Below are 25129 nucleotides of genomic sequence, written 5' to 3'. Positions count from 1 at the left end.
AGAGCCGTACACGTCGAGTTTTAACGCAGCAAGAAAAAGCGCCCGAACGAATACAGGCTAATTCATTACATATTATCACAAAATGCAATAAGTATACTTTGTTGCTTACCTATGCATATGGCCAAAAAGCTTAGAGAAATAACGGTACATTTTTTCTTAATACAATTGTCTATGTATTCCTCGAGTCTTGATTGATTTAACTTAAGCATTAATCCTGGCCATTTTGAAGCGATGATAAGAAATAAAATTGTTGTCATACAGGTAGAGGTATAATAAAATGCGAATACTGAAAATTTAACATATTTTTTATGACTAAATTTTCTTGATAAATGCAGAATAAGTTTACATTTTTTTCATATATATTTAAGAACAAATTAAAGTCAATCTTTATTGATTAAAGTAAGGGTATAAAATTGTTAAGCTCTTACCTACAGTAGCGAGACGAAAATTAAGAATTAATCTATAAAAACATATAAGGACGGTTATAATTTGAAAAGAACAAATTATAAGACTGTATAGTGACTTCCATGTCAAAAAGGAAAATCTGAAAACACATTACAATGTTTTAAATAAACAAACTATTTCTAAATATTATGTATCACATTTCAAAGCTTTTAGCCACAACCCTGAAAGCCTTTTACAGCCTAGAATTAAGAAGAAAACATGTTAATGTACTACGCTTAATCCAAGGTAAATTAGGTTTAGGTCTATTAAATTTAAAGTTTTACTAACTCCAAAACAAGAACTTGAGTATTTACTGAATTTCTCACTAAAAATGTATGTATTTAATTGGAGAGCAGCTTGGCACAGTTACTAATTGGTAAAGAAATACATTGCCCTTTTTACAGCCATAGAATTTATGATAAAAAATACCTTATTTTCATGACATCCTTCTCAAGAAATCCCGTTATAGGGTACAATCCTAGCAACTGACTCACTATGTAGAAATATTTTAAGCACCCTTGCAGAACAGATATTTGGTTTACCTTATTTTCATTTGTTCCTTAATAAAACAATACAATATTAATTAAAAATACATGAATAAAAAAAAATTATATAATTATTTTTACTAACCATTGATTAAATTTTCATTGTTAATTGTGACTTGAGCGTTGTTTTCATCTCTATAAATAAAGAAGTATTAAATAGTCACTTTACCTTTAAACAGCTCCATAAGGCACACCATGGAAATAAATAAATAAATAAAATTAAAATAAATAAATAAATGATCCAGTGTAGTTACGTTTAATTACTAACCTATCGAATAAGTCACTTTCTCTTTCTATTTTCTCTAACTCTTTATACAAATCGGATATTGTACGACCTGAAATAAGATTAAAAAAATAAGATAAACGTTTTTCAAAGATTTATAATTTTTAATTAAGTACCTATAACATTTAATGATCATCATCATCTCCCTAATCTTAACCCGAGTAGGTCACGGTCAGGTTACGTGAGTACGTAGGTCGGCACATCAGGTTTCTGTCCGCCATATCGATCTATCTTCCGTCATCTCTGTCGTCAGTCCACTTTTGATCATGTCACCTTTCACGCAATCCATCCATCCCTTCATAGGTCTACCTCTACCAGTGTAACCACACTTATAATTATAGTTCGATTGTTAACATACGATTCTTCCCTCCTTATCACATGTCATGTTAAACTTTTGTTTTTTAATTTCTATACCATTGGTATTCTGTCGATTTTTGACATAAAATAACAATGAATTTTGCGGTTTTTCGTTTCAGAAACCCACGGTAAAACAATGGTAATTATCGTGAGGTTTTTAATAAACTTTGTCACGATTAATTCAATCTTACTGTTAATATTAGGTTTATTAATTTTCATATTCACTGAAGTCTTCATGGCTTTGAATCGTTTTTCTACACATGAAATGACCAAGTCCACTGTTTTGTTGGCATCAAATAAAAATCAATTTGTTAGTACAGTACAGAAAAAAATGTTAAAGCACTATTAACCTTTCAATCACGATCGATGTTTATTTTAGTTGAAATATTTTTGTGGATTGACAGTTACAGTGACAATTTCATTCAATTTATACAATATCCTTTCCGTAAATATAAATATTTATCTAAACTTTACCTACAAGTCTTTAAAATAGGGAACAAAATTAATTGTAGCCATAAAATTTACCTGGTTTTATGGTAGTCCATCTTGGGGTTTCTGAGACCAACATCCCAGTCTAAAACATATTGTTATCTCTGTTTTGTCAAAGGTAATGACAGGGATGACGATATGTTTTATATAGAAATTTTAATCACAGAAAACAACTCTAAACTAAATACATTTATTTAAATGACTTTTAAAGAATATTAAAGAAGAAATAAAAAGTTGTTTTTTTCTTTGTTTTCGTATTTTAAAATTTATCCGACGTTCTTTCGGTGAAGAAAAACATCGTGATCCAACCTGCACATATCTGAGGAGAAATTCAAAGATATGTGTGAAGTCAACCAACAACAACAACAACAACTTGCCAGCGTGGTAGACTATGGCCTAGTCGCCCCTAACTTAGGGTAGGCTCCGAGCCCCTCAGTGGGGACGTATAGTGAGCTGACGATGACTTTTTATTTTGAACTCGTTTCATTAGTTGTTTAAAGATTAAACAAAACAAATGATGATAGAGAACGAAGAAATATAGCTGCATCGTATATCACTTTAAACGTAAACTATTTTCGCCGTCACGTAATAAAAATGACACAACATAAAATTTGTTCAATGAAAATTATACGTATCTATTTTGAAGATAAAATGTTGCAATCATTTTTCAAAACTGTTAACAGAAATATACACTTATAAGATAAAAGTTGGTATTGGATAAGAGTACCTTTTTGACCGGAATTAAAATGATACTTATAAAGCACGAATGAACATTTTTTTTGAATTAACAATGTTAAACGATAACCACAGAATGGATGTACTTTTTAACCAGACGATTAATTCGTTTAAAAAACTCTAATAAAATAAGACTTAAATTTGTCTAGAAATCTGGAAGAGACATTGATTGGCAGGTCTAATGGCGCCTACGAGCGTTCAGAGAGATGTGTCTATGTCATCTTAAAACTATAAATAATGTAATTTTATAATTATGTTTAATCACAGAAAAGAAATGATTGATAATGTAATATTTGTTATTAATTGTAATATGCCGTTAGAATTACCACATGCCTTTAAAACCAAAGCCTGGGGTAATATCGTAAGATTATAAACCATCGAGAAAAACGCCTAATCAATATTCTTCGTACAACTCACGATTTTAAGAATGTACACTCTGTATACTCGTATAAGTCCGGTTATAAACGACCGTTGTTTACAATTTTACGGTGACATTAATATATTTGCGGCAAAACTGACGCTGCTGTTGCGACCGCTAATATATGTTTCTTGAAAGCCTTGTTAAATGCTGCTGAAATGACTTCGTATTTATTGTTTGAATTGTACTGGAATAAAACGCGGAATGACATACTACTGTAGTATTTGTTACCCTTTGACCCTTAATATAAAAAAGAAGTTTTATTAAAAATAGGAATTCCATTAGATTTTATAAAAAAAACTGAAACGCCTTAATTTTTTTAATAGACAAATTACCTAAACGTATAAAATGCTGACAGATATTTTATAAACTGACACGAGATACGAGTTTCAATCAAAGGAATTCATTTCTAATATAAAAAAAAATCTAGAATCTAAGCGTGTACTTAAAGATTTTTGAAAGCTAATATAAATTTACGCGCGCATAGCTAAATCAATATTCACAAAACAACGTACTTAATTTGACAAGCGAAGTGCTGCTAAATGAAGACTACGCTGCAATAAGACTGTGAATGAGAACTCCTTACACGACGTTGATTAGCGTTAACTAAGTACTGGCCACTAAACTCTTGGCAAAGATAATTTATAAGATAAGCAAGTTCTTCATCTTCCTGGCCTGATCCCACTCATGTGGACCTTAATTTATTGAAGGAATTACTTGAACCAAATGAAAACCGCAAACACATACATAAATTAGTCCGGTATCGGCACCAACTAATACCCTTGAGTTTGAGCAATTGGACAGGTTCCCGACAGGATTTAAACTAGCTGTTGTTGACATCGGATTAATTTACGTTAAACAATATCTCCCACGACAATTTTTTAACAATCTAACAATATCTTGAATTTATTAATTTAATTCATGAACACCCTTTACATTTATTTAAAACTTTCTAGTCTTAATGTTGATGTAGCAAGCGATGAAAGTTAAATATAATTTAACTCAATAACTATTTGACCCGGTTAGAGGTTAATATAAAACACATCCGAGCTTAATTAAGAGTAAATTGCCCTTTGCCGCGACGCTATCACCTTATCTTTTAGCGAAATTTACATTTTCTTACTCTCACCGCAATCTCGGAAGATTTAATAGGATTATACTTTTTCTAACACAACCATCGTTTCTCACTTTTTGTTTATTCTCTCTTCTACTTATAAACAAAAACCTTAAAATTTACCAAAACATTTTAACTAGTTTTTAGCATATTTTTTTTACAATTGCTAATAATACTTTACTATGATTTACCCAATTCATTACAGAGATGGTACGTGAAACCTTAAGAATGAGTTGGGCACCTAGTCTAGGTGTCTAAAAGATTTCCCTAGTAAAATTTCGTATGACTGAAACTAAATCAATTATAAATCAGAATTAATTTAATTTATCTCAACGTGTAAAAGATACGTTAATATTCTTCAGATGTAAAGTGTACGTGATGTTAACGACAAATTAAAATCTGAAATTATTTTTCCACCAATAATTATATTCTCTACATCATCATCATCATCGTCATCATCAGCTCACTATACGTACCCACCGAGTTGCTCGGAGCCTACCCTAAATTAAGGGTGATTAGGCCATAGTCAAGCATATTCTCTACATAGCTCTATAATATTATTTACGAAAATTAACTATAATCAAAATGAGCATTAAACTCAAAGAGAAATTGTACTGTCATATAATTCCGTCGCAGCGGCAAATGAAACGCAAGTAACAATGTTACGTTTAGTTAGCTACAGTTGAAAATAGCCGACACAATAACAAGGTTCAGTTAGAAACAAGCTCTCTACCTGCAATATCAACGTAACTGCGACTAACAAAAGGTTTCCTTTTCCGACGTAATAAATCCAAGCTACAGTTCAAAAGCTCTACCTTAACCATTGTACCAAACTTGAATAACAAATGAAGACCTTTTATTCAGATTGTTAGTTTACATTGTAAGTAGACAAGAACCAAATCAATCTATGCTCAAGCTAGGTTAGGCTAGGTTAACATAACCCACTTAAAATTGACAGAGATAGTACTACTAACTAAACCTGTTTTAGATAGAGTTAAGGCTTAGATGTCATTAAGGAAAATATTACTGAAGAAATAGCTAAATAATAATAAATTTAATTTTATTCATGAAGATAATTTGTCCATAGGCCAAAAATTATCTCTTCTGCACATATTCTTATGGTTAGGTCCTTAATGTCTAGTAAAGAAACTATATAGAACCTACTTTAAAAGTAAACGTACTGTCTATCTGTCTGTAAATAGTTATTAATATCAATTTTAAGCCTTATAATTTTATCTAATTTCACACTTTATTAGTTAGAATCCTTTTGGCGCGAATGGCGCGCTTTCGTTAGCAAATAAAGTGCCACAATGATTAGTGAGGGGATATAAACGTCGACATTTTAGCAAAGCTAGTGTTGCGCTAGTACACCGGCTTTTCTTCCTACCACTATACATATGTTATACTATAAATACAATGTAACCACCAAAAGCGTAACTCCAAATTAACTACACAGTTAGTTGCCGTAGGGCAAGATGTCCTTGCAGGTAAACATCGTAAACATCTCGACCTACCTCAAAGTCTTTGCTGACTGACTTTGAATAGAAGTTGAGTATACACAAAACTAATTTTCTAATGTTAACTAGTTTATACAAGTTTCAAATACACATTTTTTTTATATCATAAGGCGGCAAACGAGCGAGCGGCCACCTGAAATCGCTAAAATAGCGAAGTGACCGTTGCCCATAGACACACGCACTTGCATATGCGTTGCCTTCCTTTTATCGACGGAGGAGAGGATGCACAGAAAGAAAGTATTTTCCCTTTCCATGCATCCTCTCATCCGGAAAGTCAACTTCCACTTAATATTCTATCCTTATAAGAAAAGGGATGGGAAGGGAAGTAGGACTAAATAAGGCCTCCGGGACGCACACTCATCAGACGAAACGCGGAATTGCTTCCACTTGACACCTGTCTTCTGTGTGGTGGTGGTATTTCATCGGGCGAGCCGGGCCAATTCGTGCGAAGATGTTAAAGCGGGCTCTAACACTGTTAAACATAGTACATTTATAATAAAATCGCCAAATAATTTATAAAAATAAAATGAATTAAAATTATAATATTACTAAAGAAAAATACTTAATAATTATAATAAAGCCTTTGACATTCGTTTAATTCCTTTGTCCCTTTATCTTTTATATTGTAAAATGACTTTATCAGTTACAATACTACCTCGGCATTATCGTAAGGTTTTATATACTTTACTAAGAGAATATCAGAAAATCTAAATACCGCTTGTATGTTTTCTGTCACAAAAGATGTTTAGATTTTAGTTGTTCTTATCATTTGTTAAACAAACATTGTTACTGAGAGATACTACATTCGAAATACTTATATCTTACTATAATGTTATAAAGGCGAATGTTTAGATGGATGGATGGATGAATGTTTGTACGTTACAGTTGTAGAACATAGTCTGGAAGAACACCTAGGATGCTTATTAAGTAACATAATATTTACATCCCTTTCATTGAAATATTGATAGAATATATAATAAGAGGCAATAAGTATGTTACTTTTAATTCAACATAGTAATATTGTAAATTTAAAAGTTTTTTTATAAGATATTTTTAAATCGACTTACAAACGGACTTCGCATATATTTGTCATAGATGTAGAACATAGTCTGCAATAATACGAAGGCGACTAATTTGTTTTTTTTTTAATTTACGCGAATGCAGTCATCACAGACAGTGATGAATAAAGACATTTTTCGTTTATTATTTATTATTATATTTCGCTTAAAATATGTAACATAATAATGTTATGTACTTTTGTTTTTATATAAAAATGTTGTGAACATGTTTATCTAGATAAACATTAATCTTTTTCCCGCAATATTTTATACCATCTTTATATAACTTATATTTCACTTGTCAAATGTCTAACCTGCCATATTAGGTAACAAGTTTACTTAAGGCAAAGTAAATTATCATTTTATTATATCGAAGCAACGATAAACGAAAAAAAATGACCAAAACCTAACCAAATATTGAAATAACAATGATTGATGAATAATGGAAGTGACAATATAAAAAATATAACAGACGTATAAAAATGACGGGAGTTTTTTATGTTGTATACAGAATGATATAACCAATACGTTACATCGAATGTTACACTTTTGAAAATATTCATCAATACAAAATCTTTCTCTCTCTCTCTCTCTCTCCCTAGTTTGCATCCCACAAGGTGGTGGGGTCAGCTTTCCCAATACAAAATCTGAAATTTACAAATATTTTTTCAGAATTTTTTTTACAAGATCTTTACAAAATTAAATATTCTCTAATTTGTTGTCTGCATCTTTTTTATAAATCCTTATATTTTTAATAAATATGGTAAATAATAAATTACGTAAGAAAAATTTATCTGAACTGCAACGTGTTTTGCGTGAACCAATGAGATTGTGTCGATGGTCGGGATTCTTTCCAGTCGATGGTCTTTCCGAGTCAACAATATCTAAAGTAAGGTAAATTAAGCTTTTTTGTATTACATATTTATTGCTTAATTTGATAACAAGTCATAAAGAATGACTTCTATATAGATAAATAACAAAGTTGGATTTTTGTCCTATGCGATCCTAAACACTGGGCAGATTTTGATGATATTTTGTTAAGTTGCTATGTGTTGCTACAGATTTGATATCTAAAAATATGTAATAAAAGGTTTTTTATTCTTTCCTTAGGATTGCATGCCGAGGTCATTAATTAACATAATTAATATTTATCCTAACAGATGCAGTCGGAACTTCCCTTACATCGTATTTCATGTTGTTTCTGTCCTCGGTCAGATTGTAACTACGTCATTGAGTTTGATCTCTTTTCTTAGTTATTCTTATAGTCTACAAACTTCAAGTAAGTAATAATATTTACACTTTATTTTCACCCGTCTGACATGTATGTATCAACAGTAGTAGAGCCAGGAACAACAACATCTGTTGGACAATGACGATGTTGCCAGCTTCACGGGTGAAATACCAGGACCACAAGAGTCAAGTGGAAAAAATTCCGCGATGCGCCTAAAAAGTATACGTGACGAAGGCCTTATTTAGGTCCTTTTCCCCTTCCCACCCTTACCTTATAAGGAAGGGATGGGAAGGGGAGATGGATTTGGCGGAGGATAGTATGTATTAAAGGGTAAATAAATTTGTATGCGATTAAAAGTAATTTCTTCTGTCAATTTAAAGTAGGCAACGCATCTGTAATCCACTTCAATATTTTGGCGATTTTAAATGGCACCTTAACACCTAATAGAAAAAATGTATGTATGTGCACAAAAGCAGTGTAACATGTTGAATCCAAAATATTTTTTACAGGTAATTTTATATTTTATTCGACCGGATTGATAACAGCAATGTTATTAATTAAACTATCTAAAAATTGGGCAAATCTTATTAAAGCGTCTTTAAAAATTGAAACAATTTTAATTGGAATACGACGATCACATAAATCATACAAAAGTATTGCTTATATTGTTATGTGTCTGGCTGTAGGTATGTATCTTTTGTGAGTTGGAATAAAAATAAAATAAATACCAAAGAAATTAACACCCGATTGACAACTGAAGGTAATGTTATTCGCATGAAAGTTTTCATGATGACTGACGGCCTAATTTCTAGGCCCTAGAGCCTAAGCAACTGAACTGATTTTAATGACTTAGGTATCATTCGATTCTTTTCCTCCGAGTGTCATAGAGATACAGCGAGTTTTTTGTTTTTATTTAAATGAACTAATACTGTCTTAGTACACTATTTAACCGCTTTCCTACTTAAAAAAATTGTATTTTGCAGTTGAACACATATTATCAATTATGTCAAAATTATATATGGCAAAGGGTGAATTAAAAAGTTGCCAAATAAACAATGAAGTTCTTGAAAAATACTATAAAACTTCAATGCCTTTTATTTTTAATATTACCAGTTACAGTCTATGGAAAGCTGTACCATTTGTGGTAAGATAATTTTAATAGAAGACTACTAATATTACTATTACTATTGACAAATACCTTTTGACCGCGACGTCGTCAGCTTGGGTTTTTTTTTGTTTTTAAGTTGTCAAGTAATATAATGATTATATTTAATTTCAGGTAGTAAATTTGCAAGCAACATTTCTATGGAACGTTACTGATGTAATGATAATGTGTATAAGTATTTATTTGATATCATATTTGCAAGATTTAAATAAAATTATTTATGACAATGAAAAATCGGTACGTTTTCAATTAGTTTAATTAAGTATTTATTTATAAAACTTGCTCTCGCCAGCGACTCCGTCCGCGCGGAATTAAGATAAAACTGAGTTATATATGACTTCTCCCAGACTATGTTCTACATCCCTGCCAAATTTCATCGCGATCCTTTAAACCGTCCTCGAGATACCTTCAAACATCCATCCATCCATCTAAACAATTGCATTTATAATATTAGTAAGGTCAACACTAAGCGACTGCTAATTAATCATTAATTTACGCTAAGTGGAAAAGTCATTAATATGTTCTCTTTTTGTACATAGAAATCAGTTCGTTGGGAAGAAATAAGACTGCTCTACTCTGATTTAGTGGCTTTGGTTAAAGAAGTTGATTCAAGATTTTGTTACCTGGTGCTGCTGTCATTCTTCACAAACCTGTTCTTCATCTCGTTGCAGTTATTCAATACTTTGATGTAATGATATTAAGCTCACTTTATATTACAAAACCCTGTTTTTTGATTAAACTTAAGGGGCAATGGACAAGGTACATTCTACGACGTAGCGCAGTAGGCTGACGACGTAGCGTAATAGCCTACGACATTGTTATTCCTGAATACGGGTAACATATTTCAGAAGCAAAAGATTATATCAATGTTGGATAAAAGTATGGCAGATATGTACATACAAAGTGTCATATTTTTTTTTAATTTCAGAAACGGCTTACCATTGGGTAATGATGGAGGAAATAAGAAATCTATATCGTGAGTAACAATTGAAATTGAATCTATTTTTTGTCACTAAGAAACTTACGCAATACACTGTATATCCGAACCGATTAGACGACGCGCGTTGACGATTCGATTTAAGGTGCCTTGACTACGACGGGTCTTCATCATTAGCTCACTATATGTCCCCACAGAGGGGATTGGAGCCTCCTCTAAGTAAGCGGTGACTAGGCCATAGTCAACCACGCTGGCCAAGTGCGAGTTGGTTGACTTCACACATATATAAAATTCTCGTGTCACAATTTTCGTTCTCATACTCCTCCGAAATGGCTTGACCGATTCTCATGAAATTTTGTGAGCATATTGAGTAGGTCTGAGAATCGGCCAACATCTATTTTTAATCCCACGCGGACGGAGTAGCGGGCGACAGCTAGTTTACAACAAAAGTGGCTATAAACCCATTGCGGGTTTGTCATATTTTCTTCGTTATCAAAGGTATATATTAATTTTGATATATTTTCACAGTGCATTACATTTAACATACTATATTTACTCGTTCGTGTTTCTGATGACGAGAGCTAGTGTGATGTGTTTGCTCGCGGCGAACGTACACAGGGCGGCACAGGAGCCGCTGTTTGTTGTTGGATATGTTCCCGCATCTGAGTACACGCTCGAGGTGAGTTGACGAAACTTGTGTTATTTATACAACAACATTGCAGTTACTAACTAGAGTTGTTTACTGATAGAAGCAATGTTAGTTTTTTAATTTTAGAATCTGAACTTTTATAATTTGTTATCTAATTTAGAAATCAAATTGTATTATTTTAAACTTAAATCCGGAATCGATTCGTTTATCGATCGTTCGTCGCCTTAACTCTATCAACTTGACATCAAACCAAATTTATTCTCTAAAATTGAATTGTAAATGTCCGTATTCAACTCCAAATCCTGTATTTCAAATTAGAGAGTAAATCAGATTTTTTTTTGTAAAAATGTTTGAAATTTTATCTATCAATTAAACTGTTCTCAGATTCAAAGATTCATTCGTCAGATTCGTTATACGACGACCGCGTTGAGTGGTGTCTACTTTTATGTCACTAGAAGTACTTTGCTCAAGGTAAATATATTTTGAAAAAGTAGGCCAAAAAATCTAACGTCTGATTTTAAACTTAAAAATATGTAAGTCATAATTATTAAAAAAAATAAAGCTTTTTTGTACATGTAATAAGGAATGAGGGGGTAAAATTAAAAATAATAAAAAAAATATTGTTTTCAGGTCGTTGGAACACTTTTTACGTATGAATTAGTTTTGTTGCAATTTAATTTGAATATATACGGAGACAAAACACAACGCTGAAATATAATATTTTAAAGGCCGGCAACACATCTCCAGTTCCTCTGGTGTTGCAGATGTCCATGGGTGTCGTTGATCACCTCGGTGTTCCCGCCGCTTGTTTGGCCCCTTCTCTTATAAAAAAAAAAAATATGGAATTAAAAAGTAACTGGTTGAAAAAGTTTCGAATAAAATGTAAAAAAAAATAAACTAAAATTAGACATAATATTATTTTATTTCAATCATATATCTCTGTTTAGAACTATTATTTACCGTCGATTTCTGAAACCAAAATTCTCGTTTAAAACATATCGTTATCTCTGTTTGTCAAAGATGAAAGACAGGGATGACAATATATTTTATACAGAGATTTTAGTGTCAGAAACCTACAGTAGGTTTTGTTGTAATTGTTGACAACTGCCAATAAATCCCTACAAATTGAGTAGATTAAAACTATAACCTCAAATACTTACCTGTGAAACCCTCCTTTATTATAAAACTACAGATAACTAAAATATAGTTTATACGTGATTTACTATTACGATATAATAAACTGGGCCGTAAATATTTACCAACGCATAAAGAATTCAGACCAACCCTTTCCTCGTCTAACAACAAAGAGGAGGGTCACATATACAAGCTGCAAAATAAATCAATATTAACTGGCGACTATCTTTTGAACCCGGAAATCGGGTCGGTGTAAACAAACACGGACCTATAAAGTTTTTATCCATAAATGAACTTTCAGAGATTGAATTTGAACAGAAGATAAGGACGTATGCAATAGATTGTGAGACAGAGGATATATGCAAGAAAGGGATGATTCTGATATGAGACTGATAGAGATCGCTTCGCCATTTAGTCGAATTCAGGTGGCCGTTTTCTAATTTGCTACCTAATAATATAAAAAAGAGATAAAAGGAAGAATGGCAAATATCATATCGATTTCCATTAATAATCAAGCTTTGTATAACTTAAAACCATTATAATTAACTTTATAGGATTTATTTCTATTACTATCCTAGTGGAAAAATATATCATGGATGGGAAATAATTTCAAACGATGAATTTCAAGTAAATTTCCGAAGTACCAACAAAACATATGCTGCACTAGAGGTTATAGAAATGTAACCGCAAACTAATATTTTTATAAGCTCCTTGCAAAAATATCAAGCAGTTAAATATCAGAAACGTCAATGTGTTGACGTGTTGATTCAGCAAAAACGCGGGCTTCTGAAGTCAAAATCCACGTTTAAAATTTGTTATCTTTGTTTTGTTAATGTTAATGACAGGCATGACATATAAAACATACAGATATTTTGGTCTCAGAAACCCGCGGTAAATAAGTATCGCAGTATATGCTGAAAGAAGACTTTTCAACGGACATTCCAACATTCTGATTGTGGACGTATTACGAAGTAAGTTTAAAATTTACAATAGCTATTAATAAATTAAAATTCAATATTTAATTTGGTAAGTTTTATGCAAAATTTAATAAAAATATTACTAGAGACAACGCAACGAGGAATAGTAAAATAAGTTTCGTTTACGAAAACTATCAATTTAAAAATAAAATTGATTATGAAAATTATTAGACATGTAGGATCGTGAGAATTTTATTTTTTAAATTTAATTAATACTGTGCTATGTATTTGTACAAAAATAGGTTAATATTTTTTGTTATTCGTAAAATTCAAAAGTCACCCTAAAATCAAGGCAACAAATCAAATATCAAGAGCGATTCTTTATTTAGATATCAGATATAATCTACTCTGAATGGCACTTCAATTAGTTCAACGGAAGCCATTCGAAATCAATAAAAAATCATCTGCTTAATAAGTTTCACAACGTACAGTAAAGTATTACAAAGAAAAATGTTTATTGAATTAAATAAATTAAAAAGAAGTGAGTAGCAAAAAAGTTTAAATAACTTCTTTGATAGGAATCGCATACTTCTTTTAGTGAAATATCCCACAGTTTATCCTTTCCGATTCTAGGTAACCGTAACAAAATGTTACGAAAAGATTTTATATCTAGAAGTCAATATAAACAAAGATTAGCGACGTTTCAATCCGCAATGAAATTACCAATGGTAATAGGACAATGCTTCGGTCTTAATCCTGTTATTGGAATTTTCGATGTCGACGCAACTAAAATTAAGTAAGTACAGTAATTAAATTACATTTTCATTTAAATTATAAATGAAAATACATTTAAAAAAAATCTTTATTTTTTATAAATGATTAAATTAATTTTAAAATATTCTTTCAGGTTTAAATTGTGTTCAGCTCGATGCTTGTATACGATCTTTTCTATATTGGGACAAGCTTCAATGTTATTCTTCTCTATATTAAAGTATTTAAAAGATACTGATACGTCATTATCATCTAACAGTAAGTTTTAAATATAATTCAATTTATAATTTACCCACTAACAGGCAGGTCTGTGTATAATTACATTAAAACGTATTATGTTTATGTACTCGTATGATTTTGGAGAATGAGTTGGGTGTTTCCCGTTGGACCGTTGATCAGCTTACAGATCAACGGTCCAACGGGAAACAACTATTGAGCCATCACATATTCCCAGACTGTTATTAAAGGTTGAAGACATTGGTATAGGCTTATTGTTTTCAATTTAAAAACTAATTATATTTATCAATAGTTCTAATCTAAAATAATAAAGGTACATTACATTTTTTATAATAGTTGGGTAATTTTACTGAATAAAAAGCTGCGAAAAATAAGATATTCATGACAAGAGCTCAAATGTATGATGAAGTAACATCTTTTATTCTTTATAGCCCATTTGGTGTTTACTGCGGCGCGCTTCTAAACAAATTGACCATATAATATTTTTTATAGAAGACACCTCTTCTGCATGTTGACAGTTTCACAGATTATGTAGATTTTATCTATCATAATGTAAGATACTGGAGAGATCATAGATAGTAGAGTCATCAATGAATTTATAATATTATCAATCGCAACATAGATTTAGGAGAATCGTCTACTATCTTTCCCACCAGCAGATTCCAGGATATTATATTCATGGACACACAAAAACCTTAGTTCTTTTATTATTTAATTTATTTTAATTTGCAGCAACCCTAGCTTTCTATAGCTCAAACTTTGTAACAACTGTATTATTTTTGCGTATGGCAACAAAATGGCCGAGACTTTGCTTGCAAATCTCTATGACAGAAGCGACCAGCCCCAACATCGACATCTCATTGGTCAAGAAATGTAACATGACTTGCATACTCGTTTTAGCATTGGCACTAGGTGAGGGTTAACTGCTTCATCATCATCATCATCACCATCATCATGCGGTCTTCTAAAGGTTAACATAAACAGTTTAGAGAATAACATAATATACTATTTCAAATACATTATAACTGGCTTATATAAATCTTATATCTTTTAATGGTCAAATATATATATATATATTTGACCATATTTTAATATTTATTAAAAAAAAACTAGTTGTCACCCTGTCTGGATACCTTCTAACAATCCATCCATCTAATATATAAGTAAGATTAAAAATAAATAAAACGCATCTCAAAAAATTTTTTATAAAACAACAAAATTAAAAAAAATCGGATTTTAATATAGTTGAGAGATAAATCCGTGAGCTAAAATTACTTTTGTGCAGTGTAATGGAATAGAAAGTATAAAATCAAATCTACGTTTTGCAGTTGAACATTTCCTCTCAGATCTGTCAGGACTGGCTGCGGTGATTGATTGCGAGCCAGAGAAGAATGTCTACGAGGCCTTTGTAAAGCACAGCTTCCCTTGGGTCTATGCATTTGTGCCTTACAATCATTTTATTGGATTTCTAACACAGGTGAATAAAATAGTAAAGAAACAAGTATGGAAATAACGAATATGGCAAAAAATTAACTTTTTAAAATAAATATTACGTATTTAAAATAATACATGTGTCCATTTATTACTATTTTACGTTTAAAAATCAAGGTTTTAATAACCCTAATTAAAAATTTACATGTATTTTTTAATTTGTTTTATCATTAACAAGAAATTGGTTATTTCAGGTTTTCAACATACAGTCGACGTTTACGTGGAGTTTTGCGGATTTATTTATAATCTGCATCAGTTTTTATTTAACGTCAAGACTGGAGCAAGTCAATGATAAAATTGTTAAAGCTCGTGGAAAAGTAAGGATATTAATACTACCTTCATTTATTAATCATGTTGTTTATTTTAGTAATCATGGGTTTCCGAGAGCACAATCTTCAATTAAATCATATTGTTATCTCTTTTTTGTCAAAGATAATTAGAGGGATGACGATATGTTTCATACAGATATTTTGATCTCGGAAACCTACATTAAATATGTATTTTGTTTTCTAAAGTTTACCACAAAATGAAGATAACGCAACAATAAATTGACCTAAATATTGACAACTACTAAATTACAAATGCCGCGTTAGTAGGCTTCCAAAACACCCATAAAATATAGCTAGCTCATTTTTTTCAGAGATAATGAGAGAGACAACATTTTTATGTACAAACGTTACTTTAGAAGCCACTAACAATAATATTTAATATTTTAGAATATGCCGCAACATTTCTGGCGCACAGTCCGTGAGGATTACAACCGAGCTGCGTCTCTTGTGCGGCGTGTTGACGAAGTTATTGGAGCTATCATCTTCATATCATTCGCAAACAACCTTTTCTTTATTTGTCTACAATTGTATAATACTTTAAAGTAAGTTTGCTTGAATACAATTGAGTAAGATTATGTCTAAAGATTGGTACATCTGTGTGTCGAATGTATTCATCCCTACAATATTTAACTTGACTTAAACATTTTTAAAACATCACCGATAAGCCTTTAATGTTTGTGGGCTAATAAACAATAACAATCACTTAATCTTACATAATTTATCACTTTGAAGTGAGTGTAAATGAAGTATTTGGCAAATAACAACAAACAAGTTTTTGCCTTTAGCCAACATTGGCTATTGGTAGCGTGTGTCAAACTCCATTAACATACTGATGAGATGCAATAAGGACGTCCGGGTCCCATTTCTGTTATTATTAGCCTCAAGTTCTAATCTATTCAGAGATAATCCTTCAAGGGATACTTAATGAAGTTGTGAAGCTTCGGGGCCTCAGTCACGTAAGTAATTAACGGGTTTACTTCGTATCCTATAACAGAGCCCACATTGGTATTCGTTCACATATTGCTTTGGGTGAACAACGCACAAAGTTAACCCAATATTTGTGTCCTGTCCACTCAAGTTTTCTACTTTGAGGTGCCTTAATTTCGTGATAATTATAAGACATATTTTATTATTCAAGGAATGTAGATAAAATTATAATACTTCTCGATTTATGAAGTTGTTTAGTTCACAACAATTGAATTAATAAGGAAACACAAAAAGGAAAATCGTATATTTATCTATCTTTATTTTCAGCAGTTAGGCTATAACACGAATATTATAAAGTAATATATAAGTACACTAGCGGACCCGACAGACGTTGTCTGACAATTTGACACTGCGATGGTAGAGCCGTCTGTCGGATCCAATGTAAAACATTCCAAAATCAACAACTACTAATAAATTAAAAATTAATTAAAAAAACATTGTCCAGCGGACAAAACTGTGAATCTAAACCATTCCCAGATCCCCTTGAACACACACAAAAAATTTCATCAAAATCGGTCCAGTCGTTTGAGAGAAGTTCAGTGACATACACACTCACAGAAGAATTATATATATAAAGATTGAGTTGGAACGGTTTAATGTGTCTTTAAAATATTACAGGGATGGAATAAAAGCAACACCATTATGTCGTGCTCAGGACATCAGGTAATAACTACAATTACATCTTAATAAAATCTGTTTGTACACGATGATTTGACATGACAAAAAAAGAAATGATCTTTGAATTATGTAAACATTAAATTGTAGTTTACGATAAATTTTTCAGACCCCTACACGGCTACGAGCAAGCTACATATTTCATGTATTCGTTCATATTTCTGGTAATGCGTTCATTGGCAGTATCTCTGATAGCGGCTAAAGTGTACGCTGCCAGTCGTAAGCCGGCAACCAGTTTATACGACGTATCGTACAATGCATATAGTGTCGAGGTATTTGATAAGCATCTTATATCTTTAATTACGTATTCTATACGACATTAACGTCTATTCTCTTCTGTTCTTTTCAATTTTATTCTATTCTCTTCTTATATAGTAAGTACACAAAAGTATATAATGTCTAAGCTTGATAACTATACAGAGATTGGCCAACAGAGGTTTATCTATTGTATAGTGGTCAGAAAGCATTGCATTGAGTTCTTTCCTTTAATAATGAATTTACATATTAGTAATCATCATTAGCTCACTATACGTCCCTACCGAGGGACTCGGAGACTACCCTAAGTTATGGATGATTAGGTCATAGTCAACCACACTGGCCCAATTCGGGTTGGTTGACTTTATACATATCCTTAAATTTCTTCTCAGATATGTGCAGGTTGCATCACGATGTTTTCCTTGACCGTAAGAACGTCGAATAAATGTACACATGTAAATCAACAATCGAAAAACACATTGGAACATCGCGGGATTCGAACCCAGGACCTGCAGATTACAAGTCAAGTCAACCCCTGAGCCACCGACGCTCCATCTTCATCTTAGTAATAGAACGTAAAAATATCTGCTTAAGTCTATCATGCAGGTTATCACATCCAAAGATGTATATTTATTCATTAAAGAATGTTCTAGATCCAAAGATTTCTTAATCAAGTCCACGGAGATACGGTGGCATTGAGTGGACTTCAGTTCTTCAATATAAAGAAAGGCCTCGTGCTCTCAGTAAGTGATTCCAATGACAATGATAAACAATTAAAAACAAAAAATAATATTAATTATTATTAGTATCACAACTTGCTTTACTCCTTTTCTAGTAGTAGTTGCAGTACTTTGCCTTTACTCAATTCTAAAGATAATTTCGTTATAATAAATTACGAAGTAAGGTTTTTTCTTTTGTTTCAGATTGCTGGAACAATCGTAACATATGAACTGGTCTTGCTTCAATTCACGGGAGTAACGCCTACTTCGAGTCCACCAGTTGCAGATCTGTTGTCGTAAATTGTGAACAGTTGCCTGCAATTAATATTTTAACAGCTATATTAACTACACGTTTTAATATCTACATTTCTACAGCACAATGATTTGCTAAATACCATGGTTACAATGACACATTTACTTTTACCTTTCTGTATCATCTATCATCAGCTCTCAAAACGTCCCCACTGTGGGTCTCGGAGCCTACCCTAAGTTACGGGAGACTAGGCCATAGTCTACCACGCTGGCCTAGTGCGGGTCGGTTGACTACACACATATCTATGAATTTCTTCTCAGATATGTGCATGATCATCAAGACATCACGATGTTTTCCATCACCGTAAGAACGTCGGATAAATGTACATATGTAAATCGGAAATCGAAAAACCCATTGGTACATGGCGGGGTTCAAACCCAGGACCTGCAGATTGCAAGTCAAGTGCTTGACCTCTGTGCCACGACGCCAAATCTCTGTATAAAATATTGTTATCAACATAAAAAAAAAAAACAGAAACAACCATACTTTTCAAACGGGGATATTGGTCTCATAAACCCACAGTTATAGTATTAAAATCTGCATCCGACTGGATTTAATAAATATTTATTGTAAGCTGTACCGTACCTTAAACGGTTCATAATATTGAAGTGTTTTATTCAATTTTGATTCTTTCCTAAATTTTATAGAATCAATCAATCAAGATTATTGATTTTTTATATAACCACGAGTTTAATTACGTCATTCACAACAAATGAAGATAGTATTTGTGGATGAAAAATCAAATAAACCATCACAGTACTGCCGACAGACAGCCGGGGATGTCGGCAACGTTACTCGCCCTAGTTAATTGGATTACGAGTCGGAATTCCATTATTGGTTTCGAATCGAGTGTAAAAGTTAACTCTCGACCACACATCGATTCTGCTTATTGTAATCATCGATTTTATTTCAATTTATAACGTAGATTTGTAAAGTAAAATTATACACAAATTAATGAAACAGCACTTTTTATTATTTGTAACACGTGTTATTTATAAAATGTAACACAAACAAAGTAACATTAATAACTCACAAAAACCAGCAAAGTAATTACATTTAGTTTGCAAAAAAATATTTTAAAGAGAAATAAAACTACGTTGAAAACGATTTCAATGTCGACTACAGACTCTACTCATTTTTCACCGCGCACCTACTGAATACCTACATATTTTTAATGGATTTGACGAGTTAAAAATAAAAACCATTATATGATTAAAATCTACGAAAGAATACATAAGTATTTTTTGAAAAATATTAAGTTATTTGTCGTCTAAAATATTTTAATAATTATTATTCTTTATAACGAATCTTACTAATATTATAAATACGAATGTGATGGAATGAATGTTTGTTAGAAGTTATATCCAGAACGGATGCATGGATCTGACTGAAATTTGGCTTTGATGCAGAACATAATCTGGAAGAACACATAGAATACTTGCGTTTTTTAATACCAAGCAATATCTAGAGTCATAATGAATATAATAAATGTCGTGAAATTAAAACATTACTAGTTGTCGCCCGCGACTCCGTCCTCGCGGGGTTAAAAATAGCTTAATTACCGGCCAGTACTTCCAAACTATTTTATACATATAAGTCAAATTTCAGTGAGATCTATACATGCATGTAACAAACATCCATCTATACATCCATCCATCCAAACATTGACATTAATAATATCAGTATGATCAGTTTAACTTTTAATTCTGCAAATAGCGTAACTAAACTGCTGTTTAAGATTAAATAAAATTTCAATCATGAAACAACTAAAAGTGAACGCTTACATTTAATATAATCGTAACATTGAAACTGCAAAACTTGTGTAAAGTTGTTTGAAACATTTAACTAGTGTAAAGTAAATGCTTTGAATATGAGTTACTGGTGCGGAAACTCGGCTTTTAGCAAAGGGTATTTATGAGAATAAACGTCCAAACTAGCCGCGCAACATCACACAGTTTCATTTCAAACTTTTACACTGATGGGTACATTTAAATTAATTTATCTTAGTGATAGAAACATTAACTTAATTGTATCGTAATATATTCTAACAAGATTTTAACTTTGTTAAATATAACTTTAACTTAACTTAAAGATATTTTTTTTTACTTACTAACACAACATGGATTGTTATCTTATTTCTTACTAATCTTAGTATCGTACTAATATTATAAATGCGAAAGTTATTATAAGATGGATGGATAGATATTTGTTTGAAGGCATCTCCGGAACGGCTCAACGGATCTTTATGAAATTTGGTACAGATGTAGAACATAGTCTGAAAGAACACATAGGCTTTATTAGGATTTTTTTTAAATTCCGCTTGATCGGAGTCACAGGCGACAACAATTAAATATATTGAAAAGACGACCGAGATAATAAAAATTATAAATTACTAAAACATTTTCTTGGCCACTTTATATAGGGAGATTCTCTAGATATGTTAGTTATTTGGATTTATAGTTTGTTTCTGAGATCAAAATCCCCGTATAAAACAAATATTTTATCTCTACTTTATCAAAGATGATATTAATAAAATGAATGACTATAAAAAAACTATTTGTTTTGTGTGCATTTAAGCACAAATATTATATATATTCCTATCATATCAGTTCACTTGTACCCTTAAAATATTAATCTTTTTAACAAGGGTTCCCTATAAGAATAATTATTTTTATTCTTTGTCGCAAGCTGGTATTGTAAAAAGTTGGCTCATTACGCAAAATTAATGTGTAATTAGAGACACAGCTGCCCTTTTTATAACGCTATTAAATAGATGTTACAAAGAAATGTTTTGTATTTCATCGCTTGAATACACTGACGCAATGTAAACTATGTTTCCAGATCTTAAAAGATTTGAACAGGTTTTATAATAAAGATTTTTCTAATGCTAAATCAAGGTCATAACAACACTAGTTATTGCACATTCTTTTGTTATTAAAATTATAATCTATATATATATATATATATATATATATATATATATATTATATATAGTGAAGTGGAAGCAATTCCACGTTTCGTCTGATGAGTGTGCGTCCCGGAGGCTTTATTTAGTCCTCTTTCCCTTCCCACCCTTTTTTTATAAGGAAAGGATGGGAAGTGAAAGTGGACTTTCCGGACGAGAGGAGGCATGGGAAGGGAAGATATGTTCTTTCTGTGCATCCTCTCCTCCATCGATTAATGGTAGGCAACGCATATGCAATTGCGTATGTCTATGGGCAACGGTCACTTCGCTATTTCAGCGATTTCAGGTGGCCGCTCGCCCCTTTGCCACCTTATAATATAAAAAAATACAAAATATAGTCTGTTTTTCCTATAGAAGTGAAGTATAGGATAAATAGACTATTTTTTTACACACAGCTTTCACATTCATCATTTTAAATTAATAATTTTATATCTCTCTTTAGGAATACGTGTTTTTGATGTAGCTTTTAATGTTTTTCTTCGCTAAATGTGATCAATAGTAAAAAGGTGTAACGCTTTCCAACTTATATTTCCTGAACACGTGCATATCAGCTTGTCGCTTGTTTAGAGACCAAAAGGAAATTGTACGTGAGGCATGACAAGAATGTTAAATTTTGAAATGTCCTTCAATTTAGAATGAATGCTATATAAACGAAAAAACTAACTGTGGAGATGTTTTATTGTTTTTATATTAAAATATTTCATGAAATGTAACAATTAGTCTACACATTTCATTCTCCTTCTATGATTAAGTATTGTATTAATTTACATATAAGATTTTTTTAATTTGGTGATAATATTTTCAATCTTCTTAGACCTCCACTCCACAAAGCTTTTATTTTTTCATTTGTTTACCTCACTGACCAAAGCTAGGGCGGACTGCTAACTATTCTAATACTAACTCGCCCGCAACTTCTTCAACATACTGAATGCGTATATAAATTTATAAAAAATCAGTCAAGCCGTTTCTGAAGAGTATGATAACTAACATTGTGATATTAGAAATTTATATATACATAAGATTAAAAGGAGGAAATATTAAATTGTTTCTTTGCATTGAATAGGCTCCGAAATTACTGAATCGATTTGAAAAATTCTTTCACTATTGGCAAGCTACGCTATTTCCTGGTGACAGAGGCTACATTGAATACTAGATTTATTAATTCCGTGCGGACGAAGTCGCGGGTAACTATTAGCTATGTTATAAAACAAACTTATAATAATTGTAAGCTACATAAAGTGTTATATTATGATAACTCTAGATTCTACTAGCATTTTATAATACTTTTTACGTTTTTAGTTAGATGTAGTATGTCTAGACAAGTTATTGTGAAATATATAATAAAAAATCTCATTTATAAAATAATAAATGTAATCGACTTTTATAACGTGTTTTATTTATTTCACACACCTAGATTGTTGAAAAAACACGAATGAAATGAAAAATAAAAAAAGAGATCATTTTAGAGATTCTAAAAAAGCTTTTTGTTGTGATGATTCATCAATCAGGTGACAATGATAAAAAACTAACTAATCCGTCAACTGTCAATTTACGTCTCTCTGGGAGTAAGGTTTTTTTATAACTGAAGGGGGCAAACGAGCAGTGGGAACACCGAGGTGTTAAATGACGCCCATGGACATCAGCAATACCAGAGGAACCGCAGATGCGTTGCCTGCCTTTGTTGTTTGTGTTTTGTACAGAAACAAACTTATTTTCAGCTATTTTAAATTTTACAACTTAACCATAATAAACTTACATACTGTATCAATTATGTTTTAGCTTAAATATATGTCAACCCTTTTAGTGCTGATATTACACATTACTAGAAATATGCATCCATAGGCTTCTTAAATAAAATCTTGACAAGCAAATAACGAAATACTTGTACTTTATGTTGATACGTAATTAAAGGCAAAACACCTTCTTTTATAATTATTTTGAATTACCGGCGATGGAAGGGTTAAAACACGTATTTAACTAAACTGTGTTTGTTTTTTTTTAGTAAAACAATAATCACTTTATTTTTTTACATCTTCTAATTATTACATAATGAATTAAATAATTGAAAATGCTACGATTGTTAATCTAAACTCTGAAATAAAAGCCCACTTTTGCTGTCAAGACCAAGAGGTCGCCATTAGGGAAATAAGTATAACGAAAACTTACTTTTAATTTTCGTTTTTTATATCATGGAAATGGATTTATACTATGTGAAATGTGAATTACAATCTTACTAATATTATAAATGCAAATGTTTAGATGGTTGGATGGATATTTGTTTGAAGGTATCTCCAAACGGATGAAATTTGGCATACATATAGAACATAGTCTGGAAGAATACAGCCTATGTATTGTTTAATTCCGCGCGAACGGAGTTACGGGCGACAGCTACTATTTTAATAAAGTTAAAGTGTGTATTTAAATTTAAAACTGCAAGTTAGCCTTAAAAGTAATTTAAATATTGCCTAAAACAAATGAACATTTAAATATTGATAGTACAAATGTATCACGTATTTTGTTAACTAATTACAGGATCAAGATAATTAAAAACTTTGTAGCTTCATTTGTGTTTAATTTGTGAACGTGTAGGTGGACGGTAATTTTGTTGCGATGTTCGACTTTATGTTTAGAGTTGTGGTATTGAAGTTAAATCTAATTTATATTATTAACTAGCTGTAGCCCGCGACTCCATTCGTATAAAAAAACTTAATAAATAACCTATGTATTCTTCCAGACTATGTTTTACATTTATGTCAAATTTCATCAAAATTAGTAGAGCTGTTCCGGAAATACGTTCTAAGAAATATCCATCCATCCATCCATTTAAACTTCCGAATTTATAATTAGAATTTTGAAACAATTCAATTTTAATTCCAAAGTAATTAGGATATTTTTTTAAATACAATTTTCCTCAATTAATCTTTCAAATTAAATAATTACCCTTAATATTATTCTTAGAGTGTAAGCCAAATTATTCACGTGTTTTAACGATTTTTTAAGTTATCTAAAATATGAGTCTAATTTATTTTGACAGGACGTTGTAACAATAAAATGTAAATTCAAATCCTACTCTCACGTAAATCTTCTAAGAATTGCCTTAAACGCGTTAATCATTTCATGAGAATTTCTAACAACTTTCTGACAACTTTACCGTAAAATTATAATTCCTATTCAGACAAATAAATATTACAAATAATATTATTTGTTCGTAAGAATATGATATAATTAATTTTGTCAATAAAGATTATTATTTTTTAGTTAAATGGCCAAAAAGAAAACTTGAAATTGGAAAACAACTTTGTTAGTTTGTATTATAGTTTATTGATTAATCTTAAATAATTAAATCAAAGTTAAATAATTCAAACTTTCGTGAGACATTATACTAAACTGATAT

At 31.3% G+C, this 25129-nt stretch overlaps 2 protein-coding genes across 2 annotated transcripts; both read left to right on the top strand.

Moving 5' to 3' along the window:
* The first annotated feature begins 5860 nt into the window (after positions 1 to 5860).
* LOC106118111 (gustatory receptor 5a for trehalose-like) lies at positions 5861 to 10981 on the top strand. The gene is made up of 5 exons (XM_013312666.1): positions 5861 to 5872; positions 9471 to 9593; positions 9896 to 10044; positions 10285 to 10332; positions 10822 to 10981. The coding sequence occupies exons 1-5, from the start codon at positions 5861 to 5863 to the stop codon at positions 10979 to 10981; spliced, it is 492 nt and encodes a 163-aa protein (XP_013168120.1).
* Positions 10982 to 13640: 2659 nt separating this feature from the next.
* Positions 13641 to 18757, top strand: LOC106118110 (gustatory receptor for sugar taste 64e-like). The gene is made up of 9 exons (XM_013312665.1): positions 13641 to 13789; positions 13901 to 14022; positions 14734 to 14913; positions 15330 to 15478; positions 15687 to 15809; positions 16209 to 16363; positions 17593 to 17755; positions 18392 to 18481; positions 18662 to 18757. Exons 1-9 carry the CDS (start codon positions 13641 to 13643, stop codon positions 18755 to 18757), a joined length of 1227 nt encoding a protein of 408 aa, XP_013168119.1.
* The last annotated feature ends 6372 nt before the right edge of the window (positions 18758 to 25129 follow it).

Source organism: Papilio xuthus, unplaced genomic scaffold (assembly GCF_000836235.2).
Source record: "Papilio xuthus unplaced genomic scaffold, Pxut_1.1 DF827597.1, whole genome shotgun sequence".
NCBI classification, from domain to species: domain Eukaryota; kingdom Metazoa; phylum Arthropoda; class Insecta; order Lepidoptera; family Papilionidae; genus Papilio; species Papilio xuthus.
Note: the sequence above shows the minus strand (reverse complement) of the source record. Positions and strands in the feature narration are given on the sequence as shown.